Below are 19,065 nucleotides of genomic sequence, written 5' to 3'. Positions count from 1 at the left end.
CAGAAGAGACCCTTCCTCAACGGAAGATGCCCACCAATCAGATGCCACCTCAGACACAAATGAGATTTTTTGGTTTCAATTTGAGCTCACCATTTATGATATTGTACGTCTTGAAAAGACAGACCGCTTTGAGACCTTAGAAAAACGTTCATTCACATTTTGTACAAACAGGCTCACGGTGAGGTAATACCTGGAAGAAAACTCACGCTTCTCGTAACACAGGCTAAGTCAACCAACTGTAAAATTTGAGCTACTGTTACTCTATTTTATTTGAGGTACGGAATTCAAAGCATACACTAAAAGTACAATTAGTAAATTCCCAGTTTCCCGTGCCAGAAAGTGGGAAAGGCTGCATTACAAAGATGCCATCTTTACATTTCAAGTGTCCTGTTTGTCCCCTTTACTTCCCACAACCAAAAGTTCTGTTCCAGTTCTCATAAAGCTCTAAATCTTTAGGAGACACGCTAGGTCGCACGGTTCTGAAGGCATTCTCAAAATCAATATACGCTATTGGTCGAACCTGATCGGGTGTTATCGTGGCAATGTCAACAGTCTGTAAACTGCGAATGGGCCCGAGAGACGCCTCTCTGCAAAGCTGTGTCATGTCAGCTCCGGAGAACCCATCAGATTGCTTCACAACCAGTGCAACGTCCTCCTCACTGAGGCAGCACTGCTCCTTAGACATCAGATTAATCACGATCTGTTTCCTCGCCGAAGCTTCCGGGAGCGGGATATACAGCCTTTTCACCAACCTTCTCCGGGCAGCCTCGTCAATTTCTTGTGGCCGATTGGTTGCTCCCACCACTAGAATACGATCTTCAGAAGATGTGGTTGCTCCATCTAACTGCACTAGAAATTCTGTTTTTATCCTTCTGGAAGATTCGTGCTCACCATCTCCTCGTTGAGATAACAGGGAATCAATTTCATCAATGAATATCACAGCTGGCTGCTGACACCTTGCCACAGCAAACAACGCACGGACCATTTTCTCCCCCTCACCTACCCATTTAGAAGTCAAAGAAGAAGCAGAGATACTGAAGAATGTTGCCCCAGACTGACTAGCAATGCACTTGCCGATTAGAGTTTTACCAGTCCCGGGGGGCCCAAAGAGCAGAATTCCTTTAGGGGGTCCTCGTAAACCCGTAAAGATGTCTGGCCTCATCATGGGCCATACGACTATCTCCTTTATTGTGGCTTTGGCAAATTCTACTCCTGCGATATCTTCCCAGCTTACTGGTGGTCCATGATCCATAATCTCATTCATAATAAGTTCAATCATCTTTGGCTCCAAGTTCCGGAGACGCTCATCGACTGGATGTGCCGGCTCTGCGGGTCCTGCGCCGTTAGCCTTATACTGCATTCCCCCATGCGGATCTCCCCCATCTTGCTTAGGTATAGGAGGAACGAACTTCCCAAATATTCCTCGGGACCTACTAGCTCCTAGAGACTTCTTTATACCACCATATGAAGACACAGATGCACGCTGGGGTTGGTGGTACTTTTTCTGCTGATCTAACCATAATTGTTCTTTTGCAGTTTTAAAAGTAGGCAGGCTACTCTCTTCTCTTGGGGCATTGTCTTCTGTTTTACTAAAAGCCTTATTCACTATTGGGGTGGAAAGGGCACCAGTGGTGCTAGAACCATAAAACACTTTCCTTTCCCGTGGATTTTCACAGCCAGAAGGCAAACAAGACTGAATAGATGAGAACATATTTAGGCCTATGTTGGCTTTTGGAGAGCTGTTATTTTCCTTTTTGACATTTCCAAATAATGGTGTGGCATGGATTTTTGCAGTGGCAAAGTCACCAAACGGTGTTGAGGATGAAGGACAAGTCTTACCGGAGTTACTCAGCACAGGTGGCTGGGCTTTCTGAGGGCACTTTGAAGGACTGCTGTCTGGGATGGCTTGGGTCCCCTTCCTATCAGAAGCTGAGTTAGTTAATGGGTCACTCTCCCCAGAACCCCCACAAACACTAAGTTTAGGAGGATCGAGGACAACAGCCTCTTTATGGATTACTACCGATGCATCAGCAGGTGCCATCAGAGAGTCTCTGGATATTTTGCCAGCTTGCATCATCTCCTGTACATTACTCATTTTGAAAACATTATTTATTGACAATCCAGACTGCCACTTGTCACTGTCGGTTTGCTGAGATCTTGCTAAAGTTAAAATGCTTTCCGCGTAGTTATTCAAGCCAGTCTCAACATTGTCAGAATCAATAACTGCAGAATATTTCTCTGCATATTTTCTGAAGAGTTTGGTGGCGCAGACCTGGGAGAGCTCAGCGTTTGCCCATGCATACTGAATGCGTAATATCTGCGCTCGGTACGCATCTGCCTTCTGTCCTGGGGTACATATGCCAGATGTAATTGCAAAGTAATTCTTCTGCCATTCACTCAGGTGCACAGACCTGGAGCTGGAGGCCTGCATGCTGGAGGTTCTCTAACAAAGGACACAAATGAAAAACAGTCAGTACCAAAAAGAAGGAAACAAAGATATAATATTGTAAGCATACTTTCAAAATCTCTGCTCATCTGAAGGAAGGTATAATGGACTTCTCACATATAAGGATAGAACACTTAAAAGAGAAATAGCTAGGTAAGCACAGATTTCAGGCATTCAAGATAAAGACTTAATTGATAATGCTTTGTTACGGGTTAAATGGTTTTAGTTATATCATTTCCCCTGCAAATGGGGAAAACATTCATAAGGCTTAGATGGAAAGGGTCTCAAATTAATCAGCAAAAGAAAGGCAACACGTTAGAGTAATGGAACTACAGACAAAGCAGGACACACCAAACCCCCGGGGTTCAGCTCCATCTCTAAGAAAAACCAGATGAATGATGTGCCCAAGTACCTACTGCTGGGCCCTCAATTTGATCTGTAAAGTGAGACATCATCACAAGAATCGAGTCAAATAAAGAGTATGAAAATATTGTACAAAGTACCATTCCCATGCCTGTTACACAAATGTACAAACTAAGGCTGGGAGCTCATCGGAGATGGCAGAACCAGCAAGCAGCAGGGCCGGAATTCACCCTCAGCGCGTTCACACACAGAGTGTGCAAGTCACCGCGCACAGGCCGCTCCTTGATGCTGCCACCAAAGGCCACAGCGGCATGGATCATAACCGTCAACAACCAGCACGCAGCAAACGTTTTTAAGGACTTCCTCATCAATGAGCACCGAAAAGAGGATGCTCCAGAATCTCTCACAGTTTCCCACTTCCATGTGAAGTATTAACAAGTGAAACTGACCCTATAAATGATAATATGAGAACAAGTCTGCTCAAGTAGAAACACTCTAAGTCTAAACAGTCGGCTAGTAAAGGGTTCTTCTCTCAGGTTATTTTTATAAGCCTCCTTACATTTAGTTATTTTACCATGATTATAGGTGACTGTAATCATATTACTAGATGTGTACAATTTACCTCTCCATCCACAATTCAACTGTGTAAGAAAACTTCTAAGTTTCCTAGGAGTACCGAAATAAAGGAGTGTTGTAAAAACCAAGACCTCCTGTCTTTTAAAATCTACCTCCCAAATTGCCTGTAAATATGGCTTAATAATCCATAGGTTCTTTTAGTACACAAGTAATACAGCTGTGTCTCCCTTAAGACCCTACAAAAACGAAAGGCCCAGTGAGATTCTAATTTGCTTCAGGCAGTAAAGCTAAAATTAACCAATCCAAAGTAAAACTGACTTCTGGCAAGCCCTTCATCCCTCTTTCCACTCTACCATTTTAGTTTTTAAGACTCTTTTAGGCAATGCTGGAAGTGAGGAACTGAGAGGTGACTTGGAAAACATCACCTTTCTCATCAGGGTGAACACCCTCTTCCTCTGCACAGCTTCATCTCCCTTCATCACCTGCAATCCTAGGATTCCTCAGCTCAGTGCTCTATCACTGTTCCCAGGACACCCTCCTTTCCTTTCCACCTTCACCCTTTATTGGAAATTCACCTCCCAAGTCTACTTTCTGTCGACTCAATCATTTACCCCACAAATGTGGACACGGACAGGCACAGAGCTGTCCAGCCCTGGCCAAGGACACAGCCACTGTCCCCATTACCAACAGTCACTTTCTTAAGGCATTTCTTCCACCTAAAACTTGCGGTTCGTTCACACATATGAACTGCATTTCAATCTCTTTTTTTTATTTTGATAATTTTCTGCTTATTGTGAGGATGTGGGATTTGTCTAACTAGCCAGTTGGCTTCTGCAAACAGGACCTATCTTCTATTACATCTCTACTCTCCCGGTATCTGGAACAGGGTATCCACTGGAATAAAAACTACTAAAATCCTGCCAGACAACGGGCCGGCCCTTTGTAAGACTTTCTAACTCACAGAAGCAGAACGGCGCAAGACCTGTCTTCTGGCTCTCCCGCCCACCAGTCAGGACCCTGAGCACAATTCCTTAAGTTCCGTGTCAGGAGCACAGCAACACGACTCCGCTCCCAAGGGCTCTAAGTGCTGCAAAGCACTCAGCACAGTTCTCAGCATTTAGAAAATACTAGAACAATTGTTAGGCGTCCCCCTTCCTAGCAAGGACCCCTCCAGGTAGGTGGGCGCCCCGCCCCAGCGCCAGCCGCAGGAGCAGCCCGCCCATTGTCGGGGGCGGGGGGGGCGGCTCCGCCCCCAGAAGACCACCTCCCAAAACCGGCGGAGGCCGCGGGCACGCCCCCTGCGAGAACCAACAAGCCACCCGCCTTCCCCCATCCCGCCCCGGAGACCCCTGCCCGACCGCCCGCCCCTCCCCCCCGTCCCCCCGCCTCTGCCCGGGCCTGGCCCGGGCCTGGCCCGCCCCTGCCCCGGGGCCCATCGCGACCCCCGTCCCCCTACCCCCGCCCGCTCCCTCCGCAGCGCCCCCGGCCGGGGCCTGGCTCCTCTGCACGCACCGTCCCCTCTGCACCCCTCACCCCAAGCCTCGCCCCGGCCCGTGGCCCCGCTCCAGACCCTCACCCCCACCTCCGCCGCGGCCCCGGCCCTCCCGCGCTCCCCCGCCTCCCAGCCTACCTGCTGCCTCCGAAAAGCGCGGGGCCCGATGTGCGCCTGCGCGCTGCTTACGCGCTCGGGCCCGCGGCGTGCGTGCGTCCGTGGGGCGCGCCGGAGGGGGGCGGTGGCTGGTGAGGATCTGGGCCGCGGCTGGCCGTGTGGGGATCAGGCTGGGGTTCGGGAGGTTGATGGTGAAAGGGGACGCGGCGAGAACGCGCGGGAGTGTTGGCAAGGGTGGGGGCGGGCCCGAGGGGATGCGGGGGGGTGGGGGCGCGCTGGGCGGGGGGCGCGGAGCGGTGGGCGGGGCGTAGGCGCGCGGGGCAGCGGGGGCGGGGAGGCGGCGGGGGCGCGCGGCAGGGCTCCAGCCGGGCTGGCTGACTGAGGGTGACTGGAGCCTCTGAAGCTGGTTAGCAACGACGGGTTCACAGAAAGTGATGAATATCGTTTCATTGCACCTGTACATCCTGTTCATCGCCCTCCGAAGTAAAGACTAGGGACCCTGCGGGTAGAGCCCAGTTCAGAGGATTCCCGCAGAAGGTGCCTTACCTGCGCTCCCCTGGGCAGCTCAGGGACCGCGGTGCAGTTGCAGGCCGGGCCCAAGCAGGTGGGGGCACGGTCAGGTCTGCTGGACTAGGGGGAAGTGGGGGGGACGGCACCCCTCGGAGCAAGTGGAGGCCGGGTCCTCGAGGGCCTTTGGCCTTGCCCCTCTCCCGCCCCATCTGTTCTCCAAGTAAGCAGGTGGGTGCTGGGCAAAGGTTACCCACTGGCCAAGAAGAGGACTGAGTAGAGGAGCATGCAAATCGACATGCATTTTTAAGGCAGAGTAAGGGAATGGGAACGCCTGCTCTGAGTCTGGCAACTCAGATCTATCCCTTGGCCAGCACTCCCCGCCCCCTCCCTGGGCTCTTTAGGGACACTTTCATGGAAGGAAGCCTTCGGAAGCACTCCATTTTTGCCTTGGACTTTGTTTTGGAGCAAGGCTTCGGAGAGCAGTGGCATGCTTAGATTAGTTTAGTGAATTGTGCCTTCAGACCAAGAAACAGAATAGCCACTGACAACGACCCGTGCTGTCATTAATGTCGTGTCACATAATTACTCTGGAGACAGTTCCGGGTCAGATCACACGCCCTAAGGATGTCCTGAGGGTACATACTTCCATTCTGCCATCTTCACCCCCCATCACCACCCGTGACTTCCCCCTCCAGGCTTGTCACCTCACTGTTCCAAGAGGGCCCTCACAGTACAAGGATCACAGCCTCACACAGACCCATTTAAAGTGGGAACAAGGGGCCAAACTAAGAAAGACCTTTCACCACCGAATACTCTTTCGGGAAAAGGAAGAAGACTTTTTCCAGAAAACCCCAGTAGCCTTCCTCTTCCTCTCCTTGGCTCACTAGTCCTGGGTTATCCCACTTTGAGAATATCTGCACGGGGGAGGGGGAAAATGACAGCACGTGACGTTTAAATGCAAGATATGAGGAAATTCGATGCAAAAAATTTTTTTTCAAAGACCTTTCTTCTAGCAGTTTTTTAAATGGGCATGAAATAAAAGGGAGTGGACAATATATTTTTTTAAATAGACAAGAATCACAAGGGAAACTGCTCACAATTGATTTCTCCGCTTAAGTAGAAATAACACTTCATTCTAAAGGTTCATAATTTATTAGCTAATTTTCTAATTATCATAATTACTCAAAATATACAAAATAAAAATGAAAGAAAATTAAAATGAAAACTGTTATCTCCAGGCTGACTGGATTGTGTGTTTACTAGTATAAACACTTGTTTTTTCTACTTGTATATTTGGAAGTCACCATATGCTGTTAGGGTAATTGGCAATAAATTTCCTAAATTTGAATAAATATTGTTAGCGTAATTGGCAATTTTTGGTGACTTTCATCACTAATGTTTTAATGATAGCATTTGGAGAATTCACAGAAAACGCGGTCTTACCCTCCTAGGAGTTTTTTGTTCAAATACTGAATTACCATTTATGGTCTCCAGAGCTTTTCAACAAGTGACATGAGCATTGCCATCTCACTCTTGTGCCTTTGATACCAAAGCATTTCCTAGTCCAGCAGTTCCCATCGTCCTGCATAGCCGGCAGAAGTGTAAGTCACTTCTGTACTCTCCCTGAACAGCCTCCTCCTCACCTATGAGAGGGGCGTAAACTTCTCTAACTCAGAAGCTATTGTAAGGATTAAAATAATATGTGATATCATAAATCGTCAGAGCAGCATCTGGCATAATGCAGACATTCAACAGAAGGTGTGATGTGTCCTGTACCTACTGCTGTATGAATACTATTATTGGGATTCAAGCCCTTACACTGTATTAAGACATTTCCTCATTTACAAATGGGATATTTTAGAATACTATCTAACACTTTAGTGTAGTATGGAAGAGTTTCGTACTTGAGCTAGGCAGATAACCTTTCCTTCCAAGACCGTAGCGTATGTTCTTTCCACTGGGTGGAATTTTTTGAACCTGCAAGAGAATCGGTTTCCACCTACAGCAGAGTGCCAGTTCTTTGTGTGAGGGATTCTGGGAGATGGCTGCTTATTTCCATATTTATGAATATTATAAACATGGTCTCAAATAAATGCCAGCAACACACTTCAGTGATCTCATTTGTTTTTGAGCAGAGAGAGACTGTGGCCCCAAATAATGTGCATCCCTGTGTGCCAGGAAAGTTACTTTCTTTAAGTTTGAAACAGATGTGTTTGTCAGTGTGTGGGGGTGGTAGGGAGACGGACGGCTTGAGGACAGAAGCAAACAGGACAGGAGTCAGGTGAAACAGCCCCACCTAAGCTCAGTTCCTTCATGGCCGGATTCCTGTGTGTGGCTGGATTCTCACTGACTGCAAGGCTGGCAGCTCGCTAGCTCCATGATGAGGCAGTGGTCCTGCCCTCTGTCAGAGAAGCAAGACCTGCATGCACTTGGACAGTCCCAGAAAAGGCTTTCATTGGCCATGCTGAACGAAACACAGGGGCCGTGGGGAGCAGCTTTTGGCATCACCATGGTAAACGGAAACAGGGCAGGCAGAGCAGTAAGGAGCAATCTGCTTTGGTCATTTTTTACTAGGACATCACAGCCAACCCGAGTCAGCACCCAGTTCTAGCTGCTGCTTGTCTGATACCATATAGGCTATGGGTTGAATTGTGTTCCCAAAAGATATATTGAAATCCTAACCTCTGGTATGGAGGGCTGTGATGATTTTTGGATATAGGGTCTTTGCAGATGCAATCGAGTTAAGATGAGGTCATACTGGACGAGGGTGGGTCTTAATCCAATGCGACTGATGATTTATAAAGAAGAGAGGTACAGAGCAGAGGCGGAGATTGGAGTAAAGCGCACTCATAAGCCAGGGAGCAAGCATCTGGGACCATCAGAGCTGGAGCAGCAAGGAGGGACCCTCGCCTGGAGGCTGTGGAGGCAACATGGCCCTGCAGACACTGTCATTTCGGGATCCTGGCCTCCAGCACTCTGAGAGAATAAATTTCTGTTGTTTTAAGTCTCCTAGTTTTTGGTGCTTTGTTCCAACAGCCCCAGGAAAGTAATAGACTGTACTCTGACGGGTTAGGGGCAGGCTGGTGGGGTAATTAAGAGCATGACCCATGGAGTCAGCTTTCCAGGGTTCAAATCCCAGCGCCACTGCACAAGAGCTACATCCGGGGATCTTGGGGGTAAATCGAGTTGCTCTGCTCGCTGAAGCGTGTTCGGATGAGAATGGCCCTAGTAAGCACCGCCCAGATGCCAGGCATTATTAAGGTGAGGTAAGCCTTTTGCTCAGGACAGGTTGTCCTGGCTAGAGCTTGTCACTGAAGAAGAACCCGTCCTGGGATTGTGCTTCCAATTTCTGTGCTCCTTAACCTTGTTGTTTGATCAATCAGCCCAGCTTCTCTGGTCTTCCTAGACCCTTGAACCTCAGACATGGGAGAGGGCTCAAAGGTAGTCAGGTTTTCTGTCCCGTCGAGGAGTTTCCTTTACCACTTGAATAACTGCAGGGGGTGGAGAACTTACTGCCCGGTGAGAAAGCATGTCCTGTGCGCTCACAGCCCGACTTTTGAGTTCTCCACGTTGAAACAAAATCTGCCTCCCTCGGTGTCACTCTTTGGAGGTTCAAAGACTCTTCATACAAAAGGGAATGTACATTTGAAGACGGGCACGAAGTCCTCTCTCTCTTTCCCCTGGATAGCCTTCGTTTATAAACCTCCTCATGTGACTCGGTTTCTCTCTGACGGCACCGGTGGGCGATCACCATAAAAGGCAAGGTCTGGGGTCTGCATTTTGAATGCCCTTGGGCCCATGTGGTCTCGTGTAAGTGAGCTCACTCTGTTTCTTCCTCTTCTCTCTTCTCTCGACCATCCGTGTCAAATATCTCCGAGAAGAAGGACACAAGTTTCTCTAAAATCGTAGTTCCAGATTGATCCAATTACTGCAAGGGACCTATTCTCACAGTGCTTTCTTAATAATTTGTTTCTATTATTTATGACAAGTGGAGGTGATAGGAGGCAGCACAGAGGTGCTGAGGAAAAATTTTGGTATCAAGTTCAGTAAAAAAGAAAAAGCAAAACAATCTCTAATATTTGATCCTTGGGGATTTACACGATTTGAAAAAGCAATAAAACAATCATTAGAGCAAAAAGCCACCAGGCAATCTGCATTCCTGCCCTCAAACACAGGCTTTCGGGATAAAATATCAGCAGTTTCTAATGTGCTGAGTCTAAGGGACTCGCGAGTTAGGAGCACAGTGACGAAGTCAGTGGATACTTTAAACCTGCCTTCCCTCCGGGTCTTTTCCCCTTACAATGAGCAAGGGAATGCCCAGTGACATCCCACTTCTCCTTTCTGTCTTGGGCATTTCCACAGCTTCCACAGTTGAAGCTCCTTTCAACATTGGCGCATAGTCAGCCTGAGTCAGTTTCTTCGGTCCCAGAAAGTTTTGCTGTTTGTCATATTTTGAAGAAGCGTATGATTCCAGGAGATTTTCTTAGTGTAATACAATAAGAACAATATATTCTCGGGTTTTGTCCCTGATACCTGATGCAGAGCTCCGAAATCCCTGGGAATGTGTGGGTGACAGGAGCCTCTTTTGCTCAAAATGGGGTGACTCTTGGTTGGTCCTGAGATAGAATCAAGATGGAGGCTGGACACCAAGAAGACTGAGGCGTGATTAGAGGGTTGTAACTTCTAGTCCCTCCTCCTGACTTCTGGGGAGTAGAGGGGGACCAGAGATTGAACTCATCACCCGTGGTCAATAATTTAATCAACCATGCCCTTGTCATAGATCCACCACAAAAATGCCTAAATGACAGGGTTGGGAGAGTTTCCAAGCTGGGAAACACGTGCAGGTGCTAGGAGAGTGAGTGGTGCCCTCAGAGGGTGTGGAAGCTCTATCCCACTTCCCCATACCTTGCCCTGCACAGCTCCTCTGGTTGGCTGTTCGTGAGCCTTATCCTTTATAATAAAGTGGTAAACACAAGCAAAACGGCGTCTTGAGTCTGGGAGCAGTTCTAGCAAGGCACTAAACCCAAGGAGGGGGTCATGGGAACCCCTGCTTTATAGCCGGTCCGTCAGAAGTACGAGAGGCCCAGGGATTGTGACCAGCATCTGAGATGGAGGGCAACTTATGGTTCTGAGCCCTTAACTATGGGATCGGACTCTAACTCCCACTTAGATAATGTTGGAGAGTTGGAGAAGTAGCATTGGAAGAGATACTGCTATTTGGTGCCAAGAGGGAAAAATCTCATTTGGTGTCAGAAGTGTTATGACTAAATATGGTTTGGGTATCAGGATCTGGTTGTATCCACATCCATCAGGGATTTTTCCAACACCAAGCAGGAGGCGCCATTATCAAAGGTCAGAATGCAAAAGGCTTTGCATTGACTTCCAGAGCCAGCAGTGGTCTACAACATGTCATGACACCTCATGACACCAAATCGAATATACATTTACATAAAGATCCTATGCACTGATCGAAGATGAGGCTGAGTGGTCCAGACCTTTAAAAACTATGGGACTCTTTGGGGATTGTCAGGTTGGAGTCAGGAGCCAAGACTCGACCTGGGAGGTGAAAATGGATTCTTTCCAGAAGGGAATGAATGGCTTCACTGCCACTTATTCTGAGAAATGGTTCATTCTGAAGAGCAGACAGCATATTTGGTCACCCAGTTCAGTGGGCAAGGGTGTGGATCCTAGAGCCAGGCTGCCTGAGTTCTAGTCCTAGCTTGCTCACCAACTGGCAGCATGACCTGGGACAAGTCACTAAACCTCTTGAAAAACCGTCTTGCCAAACCCCATTTTCTTATCTGTAAAATGGGAGTAATAACTGAGAATTTAAAAATAAGTATAAAGTTAATATTTTAAAAATGTCGATAACAGTGCCTGGCATGGATCACACGCTATGAGTGGGGGTGTGTGTTTAATACAAAGGGAGACAATGTGCTTTGCTGGGTGATTTGGGGGTCTGATGGCTCTGCCCCCAAGATGCCTGGTGGGGTGAACTGTGACGATTTTCCGAGAAAAGAGCCAGAAGTCAGATAAGCTTCCATCTCTGCTGGGTCTACATCTAAGTGGATGTCTGAGAATCTCCACCAGAAAGACCCAGCCAAGCTCAGAGAGAGGAGCCACTCAGCTGGCTTCCTGCCTCCTGTCTGTGCATGGCTCCCAACAGCATCCCCGTTGTCACCTGCCGCCCAAGCTCTTGCCTGGGACTCGAGCCTTTGCCGTCTCCCCAAAGTAGGCTTATGGATGGGGCTGGGTGGGCAGCTCCACAGAAGCCCGGAGCTGCCATCAGTGACTTTGGTGGTTCATTGTAGACTTTGCAGCAATCTTAGCTCAAGAACACACTCAGATGCAAACCATCTCACTGAAGTACAGAGTCACCTCCGCCTCAACTCAATGATCTGAGTGCTCTACAGCTCTTGTTTTTTTAAAATTATGTATTCGAGAGAGAGACAGAGAGCGTGACAGAGAGCACAGGTGGGGAGGAGAGGAAGAAGCAGGCTCCCCACTGAGCAGGGAGCCCAATTCGGGACTCGATCCTAGGACCCTGAGACCATGACCTGAGCCTGAGGCAGACGCTTCACTGACTGGGCCACCAAGGTGCCCCCACCCTACAGCTCTTCACACATGGTCCCAGTGGCCCCAGTGGCCCATCCCACATCCTCACATCTTGATGGACGGCAGGTCTGGTTCACTGATGGCCAGAGAACCAATGACCTTATGTGTAAGACGGGGAACTACATAGCCTCTGATATATTTCCAGATTCCTGAAAAACATATCATTTAATAACATTTAGCTATCAGAGGTCTTTGAAATTCAAATAGACTTATTAATAGTCCAAAGACCTTTTCTGAGAGTGCTTTGCTTTCAATAGTTAAATTGTCTCTAAAGGACAAGAACTCATCTTGGGATTAAAATTCAAGTGTTTCTACCAGCAAAAATGGTTTCAAAGAAAGACAGGCTATTTGAGTAAATACTGCGTCTTCTTGGTATTTACATTTACAAGAGCGCTCTGGTTGTTTATCAGTCACGAGACCATAGACCATAGGGCATATAGATTGATCACTGCTCCTTGGATGAGGAAACCAAGGCCCTAGAAGGTAGTCTTTCCCATCGCCAGTAGAACTTGGTCTGTGGTTGTGTCCTGGCTCTGAATTTATTTCTTCAAGCGTTGGAGTCACCTCTAAGTCAACCTTGTATGGCTAATGCATCTAGAATACTTCCTGGCTTATACTAGGCACTCCATAAACATTTGCTGGAGCAACAAATGCCATTTAAAAACATCCAGTTGGTGAAGCATCTGCCTTCGGCTCAGGTCATGATCTCAGGGTCCTGGGATCGAGCCCCACATCAGGCTCCCTGCTCAGTGGGGAGCCTGCTTCTCCCCCTGCTGCTCCCCCTACTTGTGCTCCCTCTCTCGCTCGCTCTCTCTCAAATAAATAAATGATAATCTTTAAAAAAACATTCAAGGATCTTCTACTGTTTTGAAAGGTTAAGTGCTCATTACAACAATCAGTTGGGTTCAACCTAGAACCAAGGGATGGTTACCAACCACAATCAGTACTGCACTTCAAGTTGTTTATTAAGCATTGAGCCACATGACAGAACAACCTAAAGACCACAGTATAAACTCAAGTCCCACAATCCTAGAATATCTGGAAAATATTTCAGCAAGCCTCTCCCACCACTGACGACTTCAAGAGCATGAAAACCTATGATTTCTTAATCAGCAAAAGTCACAGTTGAATAATGAATAAAAGCTCCATGCACCGGGATTGCAGTAAGTAATGTTTCTTCATTGGTAAGAGAGTGAGCGGACATAATCACAAGCTTCTGGAGAACTTCACAGAAACGTGAGGGCTGCATGCGGGCTTGAGTCCTTGGAGCCCGAATAATGTTTATCGTCTTCTCGTTCCACAGTGTTCAGATATACTTCTTTTCAACATTTAATCTCTACAGGGGAAAAAACATACATGAACATATGGCTACATTCAAAAAAGAATTAAAGAATTAGTATTTTGTATACTTCTCATGAGAATGCAGGGAAAGAATATGCTAGATCTCCAGTGAGCTGGAGGGAACCGTGCATCGTAGATGAATGTGAACTGTGAGGCATGAGACCGAGCGGCTGAGCTGGCTTCTCTCGGACATATTTTACCAGTGTCAGCCAGCAGCTGCGCCAGTTTCTACCCTCCGTGAAATAGGAACGGTTCCTTCTCTCCCTCGGAATTATGACCACATAAATTTGATATGATAATCTCAAGAGAGCATAAGTAAAGCCTGGGCATTCAGTTTTTCATTGCTTGAATTAACCTGGCCCCCAAAAGTACATGTGTTATGATTCACTATTATATCCTATATTTAAAAAAATTAAATCCCATTTGTACCTTTCTTTTTAGAGAGAGAGAGAGAGGGCGCAGGAGCGGGAGGGGCAGGGCACAGGGAGAGAGAGAATCTTAAGCAGGCTCCATGCCCAGCACAGAGCCCCACATGGGGCTCAACCTCATGACCTTGAGATCACGACCCGACCCCAAATCAAGAGTCAGACACTTAACCAACTGAGCCACCGAGGCACCCCCCATTTTTACCTTTTGAAATGATAACGTGTATGACTTCACAGTCATCGTGACTTTTTTTTTAAAAGATTTTACTTATTTATTTGAAAGCGAGAGAGAACAATGAGCAGGGGGAGGGGCAGAGGAAGAGGGAGAGGCAGACTCCCCGAAGAGCAGGGAGCCCAATGCAGGACTCGATCCCAGGACCCTGAGATCATGACCTGAGCAGAAGGCAGATGCTTAGAAGACTGAGCCACTCAGGCGCCCCAGTCATCGTGACTTCTATCAGAAATGAGACTTTGTTTCTGCTCACATGTCAGAGCTACAGAAGCTTGTGCAAGCATAGGGCTATGGAAAGGTTAACCAGGAGGGTTTGCCTGAGATGGCTTCATTTTGTATATATCTTACAGCACTTATGCACCCCCCCACACACAGATGTACACCTTCTTATCTTGGAGCAATGGAAATATTTGAAACCATGATCTCTCTCCAGCACCTTCTAGAGATTCTCAAGCTAGAAGTCTGCAGTTGCTCTGGGCAGGCTGGGCCCCTTTAAGAGAGGTCCTTGCCATACCAGGAAAAGGATCTGATATTTCCGGACACGGTCTGACTGAGAAATTGCATCTTGGACCTCACGGCTGGGAGCCATATATGAAATGTGATTTTTAACTTATGATTTTTTGAGCATTCCTTCAGGTATAAGCAGTGAAAAAAAGAGAACAAGATAGAATTGTATGCAATCAATAAAACAAATTACATAATACACTTAGGTTCCACATCCCCTATGGGTTTTGGCAAATGGGTAACAGGGCAGTGAGGATAAAGAGAGAGAGAGAGAAGCATAAATCATCAGTCACGTTGAATTCCCTTTGTAATGTTAATTTTCATTTATCAGTCGTTGTCCAGCTTAGTATAGATGCTTGTGATACTAGTAAGCAGTGTCTGTAAACATCAGAGAGATGCAGGACTGATGGTCTCATATAAAAGAATACAAAGTGGGGCACCTGGGTGGCCCAGTCGGCTCAGGTCATAATCGGTAGCGGGAGCGGGGGTCCTGGGATCGAGTCCTGCATCAGGCTCCCTGCTCAGTAGGAAGTCTGCTTCTCCCTCTCTCTCTGTCTCCTGCTCGTGTTCTCTCTCTCTCTCAAATAAATAAATAAAGTCTTTCAAAAAAAAAAAAGAACACAAAGTAAAAGCGTATCTCATTTCCTAAAGGATCATTGCAGGGTGTGGGTCCTTCCTCTTCTGACGGTGGAGGAGATCCAGACCCGGCAGCATGGAGTGGCAGAGCTGCGGGGACAGCTTACCTGCAGCAGCTTCCCTGCGGCGGGGGCTTCTAGTCCTTCTCTGCTCTCAGCAGGTCAGTGGCCAGCTGTCTGATGTGCTCCCAGGCCCGTTGCACGTGGGCGAACTCCACGGTGCGGGCACAGATGGCAAAGCGCAGCACGAACTTGTCCCTGAGGTGGCAGGGAACCAGGTGGATTTTCTTGGCTCTGTTGATTCTTTCCAGAAGATCCTCATTCAGTTTGTTGGAACCCTGCAGACATGGAGACAGGGGCCGTGCTCAGGTCCCCGAGGACTCAGCTTCAGCTGGTCACCGAGGAAGGCGGGCATTTGGCAATATTGCTGTATATCCGCGAGAGAGGCCACCTTACCACTAGCCCTTCGTTTACAAGGGTGAGAAGCTGAACTCAAGGAGACTTACGTGGCTGTGAAACACTATAGCCTGTCCTACAAGACAGGTTCTTCAGGGTCAGATTACCATCCACAGGCCAGCCTTTTTAAGACAAAAGGAGTTTCCTAGGTACACGATCTACACGTGGACGAGCTTAAACAGTAGAACCGAGGCTTCAAATGGTGCCAGTGAGGGGGTCCCGCTGAATCATACAGAAGAAATCTCAGCAACATAGAACACAGAGCACAGGCAACTTAGGATCTGGGAAGACTCCCCATGGACTAGAGGACTGAGGGGCCATCGCTGGACTCCCCCCACTCTGGAAAGGAGCAGCCCCCCTCCTGGGGCAGGCAGCCAGACACTGACTGCCCTGGGGGGGGGGGCACTCCTTCCCCTGCTGGGCGCCGCTGCCCCTGCAGGCTGTCTCCCATTCAGCATCCTCCTCCCCGGCTCCTGTCACCTTTTTCTGCTTCCAGGCAGCACCTCCAGCCCCCTAAACCCCATCATCAAATGTGAAAGGGGGATGGCAGTTGGGGCCTCTCATTCCTGGTCTGTAACCCTCACAGGGCTCTCTCATTTGCCTTCTCACTCTGTCTTGAGAGTCGAGATGAAGGGAGAGCAGTGGGAGGAGAATGGGTCAGTTCTGCTCAAACACCTGCCAGATGCTGGGCACTGGCCTGTGGACCCGTGCAGACCCTCCCAGCGTGGGCTGCAGGCCTCAGGGGGTCTCCTGCTGGCACCCAGTGCACAGGGAAGGGGCCAATGGCAGTTCAGAAACCGCTGGCATGCCAGGTCTAGATGAAGCCTGTCCTATTCGGGGATGAGGCTAGAGAAGGAAGAACGTAGAAGACAAAGCAGTGGAATTTTACCAGGAAGACTCAGCAAGAGGGCAAACATCTGAAAGGTATATAGTGCAGAAATTAAAAACACATTATTTAGGAAAATGTCCTTGCCATTTTCAAATGGATTGGGCAAGGTGTGTCTTCTATTAAATAGAGGAAGAGGCCAAGCAGAGAGAACAGTCTAAGAGAAGAAGGAGAGGGGGGAGGGGGAGAAAAGAAGATGAGAGGGAGGAGGAGGAGGGGGAAGAGAAGGGGGAAGACCAGAAGTAGGAAAGGTGGGGGAGGAGTAGGAAGGATGAAGAGTAGGGGGAGGAGAACGAAGGGGGGAGGTGGGTGGAGGGGGAGACAGGAAGAAGGAGAGAAGGGAGGGCAGGTGGAGAGGGAAGGGGAGGGGGAGGAGGGGGAAGAGTGGGGGAAGGGGGAGGACTGGAAGAAGTAGAGAAAGGGGAGGTGGGGGAAAAGGGAAGAGGGGGAGGGGAGGAGGGGGAGGAGGAGCAGGAAGAGGAGAAGGGAAGGAAGGGTAGGGGGAAGAGGTGGAGGGGGAGGAGGAGGGGGAGGATGGGGCAGGGTGGGAAGGGGAGGGGGAGGAGGAATCACACTATGTATTTGAAGTGCAGAGGGTGTAGTGGACTTGAAATCCACACTGGAGCAGAAGGGTCCAGGGAAACAAGGACGAGCAGATAGATGTGGAGACAGAAGCATGACCCACGTGCCTGAACAACACGCTTCCCAGAGAAGAAACGGGATCCGTGGAATGGACGGAAAAAGCAGATACACAGTAGGGGCACTTCCGTTGGCTAGGAAGCGGCCTGGTCTTCTGGAATTGGGGGGACTTGCTGTGCCATACAGGAGAAACAGGGTCAGGACCACACACAGGTGGGTTTGGGGGTCATAGAGCCAGACAGCAGATGGGGGGCACTGAAGGATGGCGTTGGGGGCCCTGCTCAGGGGAGGATGAGGGTCTTAGGTTGTGGGGACGGCTGCTTGACCCTGCACTTAGCTAAAATCAACAGGTACACAGCCGACCCCTGCAGACACCAGTCTAAAACGCCTGGGTTCACTTACACATGCCCTCTTCTCAATAAATCCAGCACAACACAGCAAATGCATTTCTCTTCCTCGTGATTTTCTTTCTAACATTTTCTCTTTGGCTCACCTGATGGAAAGAACGCAGTGTATAATCCACATAACATACAAAATACGTGATCCCCCTTCCCCTGCGTTATGGGGTAGGGCTTCTGATCAACAGGAGGTTGTCAGAAGTTCAGTCTGGGGGGGTCAGCGCCGCTCACCCCCAACTGTACTTTAAATGGGCAAAGTGTGTCATGTGTGGATTACATCCCAATAAAACGGTGAAAATTAAAAAAATGAAAGTCCTACCAGAACACTGGCAGCCAAAACAAAACAAGACGTCTGCTCCACGGCAAACTCATCAAAACACATCGCCAACACTGCTGCTAACCTAACTGCAGCCCGTGGCCACACTGCGGACCCACTGCTGGGACGCCAGTGCTCTGAGGCTCCCCCTGTGCCCTACCATGACAGAAGGGCCCCCTGTCCCCTGCACATGGTCAGGTCTCAGCACTGTGATCTCTCCACAGAGCTCACGGCCCCCTCACCAAGTCCTGCACGGAAACAGCAGCACCCCACTATCCCTGTAGAGCCCAGGCTTTCTCGTGACTGGTCCTCATTACCACCTTGAGGCTCCAAGAGTCAGTGAGGGGGAGGAGATGGGAAGTGGAGGGCCACGTTTTGATGACGGCACCTTGACAATGCAGGGGGGCCCACCCCTCCTCCTAATGGCCTCCGCACATGCGAACACAGAGGCCATCAGAAGTAGACTGCAGAATGCGTGGCCAGCTCGAGAGTGGTCCGTGTGAGGCTCCCACCCAGCCTCATGCACACAACGTAGAATAAAAAGGTGCCTGTGGGCGCAGCACCTTTCAGGGACTTTTCAGAAACGTGGTCATGATGCCCCGCAGAGATGGTTTGTGCCCTCCGCCCCGTGGGCCACTTCCCCTTGCACAGGAGCAGACTCATCATCAGGCAGCAGAAGGACAGAGTGCTGCAGACCAGCATTTCTCAAACCCCGGAGCACGCCCAGCAACCTGGAGGGGCTCCTTAAGATGCCAGGGTCCTCAGGTCTGGGCTGGGGCCCGGAGCTGGTCCAGGGAAGGGTGGGTACACAGGTTAGTGCCCGAGCATTGCAGCGGCAGAGATGAGTGGAGAAAGTGGAGAGGATTCTAGGGCCAAGGGTCTACACAAGCGAGAAGTCTTGGTCTGACTAAGGAGGGGCGGACGGCTCCTGGAGGAGGGTGCCCAGGGTCCCCCGGATCCGTCAGATTGGGTCAGGGCCGGGAGGCGTGAACCCCAGACGGGAAGCAGCATGCTGACTTCTGTGGTCTCCCGGGGAGCTAGCATGCTGGTTTGGAGACGGAAGTGATGAACGATCCTCTCTCCTCCGTCACTGTCACACAGAACGAAGACTAAA

At 49.2% G+C, this 19,065-nt stretch overlaps 2 protein-coding genes across 4 annotated transcripts in view; both read right to left on the bottom strand.

Moving 5' to 3' along the window:
• Positions 1-253: 253 nt before the first annotated feature.
• On the bottom strand, positions 254-5,054 carry FIGNL1 (fidgetin like 1). Its single transcript, XM_026501741.4, has 2 exons — positions 5,016-5,054; positions 254-2,443 (listed from the first exon to the last, which is right to left on the bottom strand). Exon 2 carries the CDS (start codon positions 2,429-2,431, stop codon positions 401-403), a length of 2,031 nt encoding a protein of 676 aa, XP_026357526.2. The 5' UTR covers positions 2,432-2,443; positions 5,016-5,054; the 3' UTR covers positions 254-400.
• An 8,012-nt stretch (positions 5,055-13,066) lies between these two features.
• Positions 13,067-19,065, bottom strand: part of DDC (dopa decarboxylase) — an 84,468-nt gene continuing 78,469 nt past the window's right edge. For 2 of the 3 annotated variants that reach the window (XM_057304415.1, XM_057304414.1), the window contains 2 exons: positions 15,365-15,594; positions 13,074-13,455 (listed from right to left, as the gene is read on the bottom strand). In XM_057304415.1, the coding sequence (XP_057160398.1) occupies positions 15,394-15,594 (201 nt within the window). In that variant the 3' untranslated portion in view covers positions 13,074-13,455; positions 15,365-15,393. Of the gene's footprint in view, positions 13,456-15,364; positions 15,595-19,065 lie in introns of all 3 variants that reach the window. The other variant, XM_026501716.4, reaches the window with a different exon arrangement.

This window comes from Ursus arctos, unplaced genomic scaffold (assembly GCF_023065955.2).
Source record: "Ursus arctos isolate Adak ecotype North America unplaced genomic scaffold, UrsArc2.0 scaffold_3, whole genome shotgun sequence".
In the NCBI taxonomy this organism is placed as follows: Eukaryota; Metazoa; Chordata; class Mammalia; order Carnivora; family Ursidae; genus Ursus; species Ursus arctos.
Note: the sequence above shows the minus strand (reverse complement) of the source record. Positions and strands in the feature narration are given on the sequence as shown.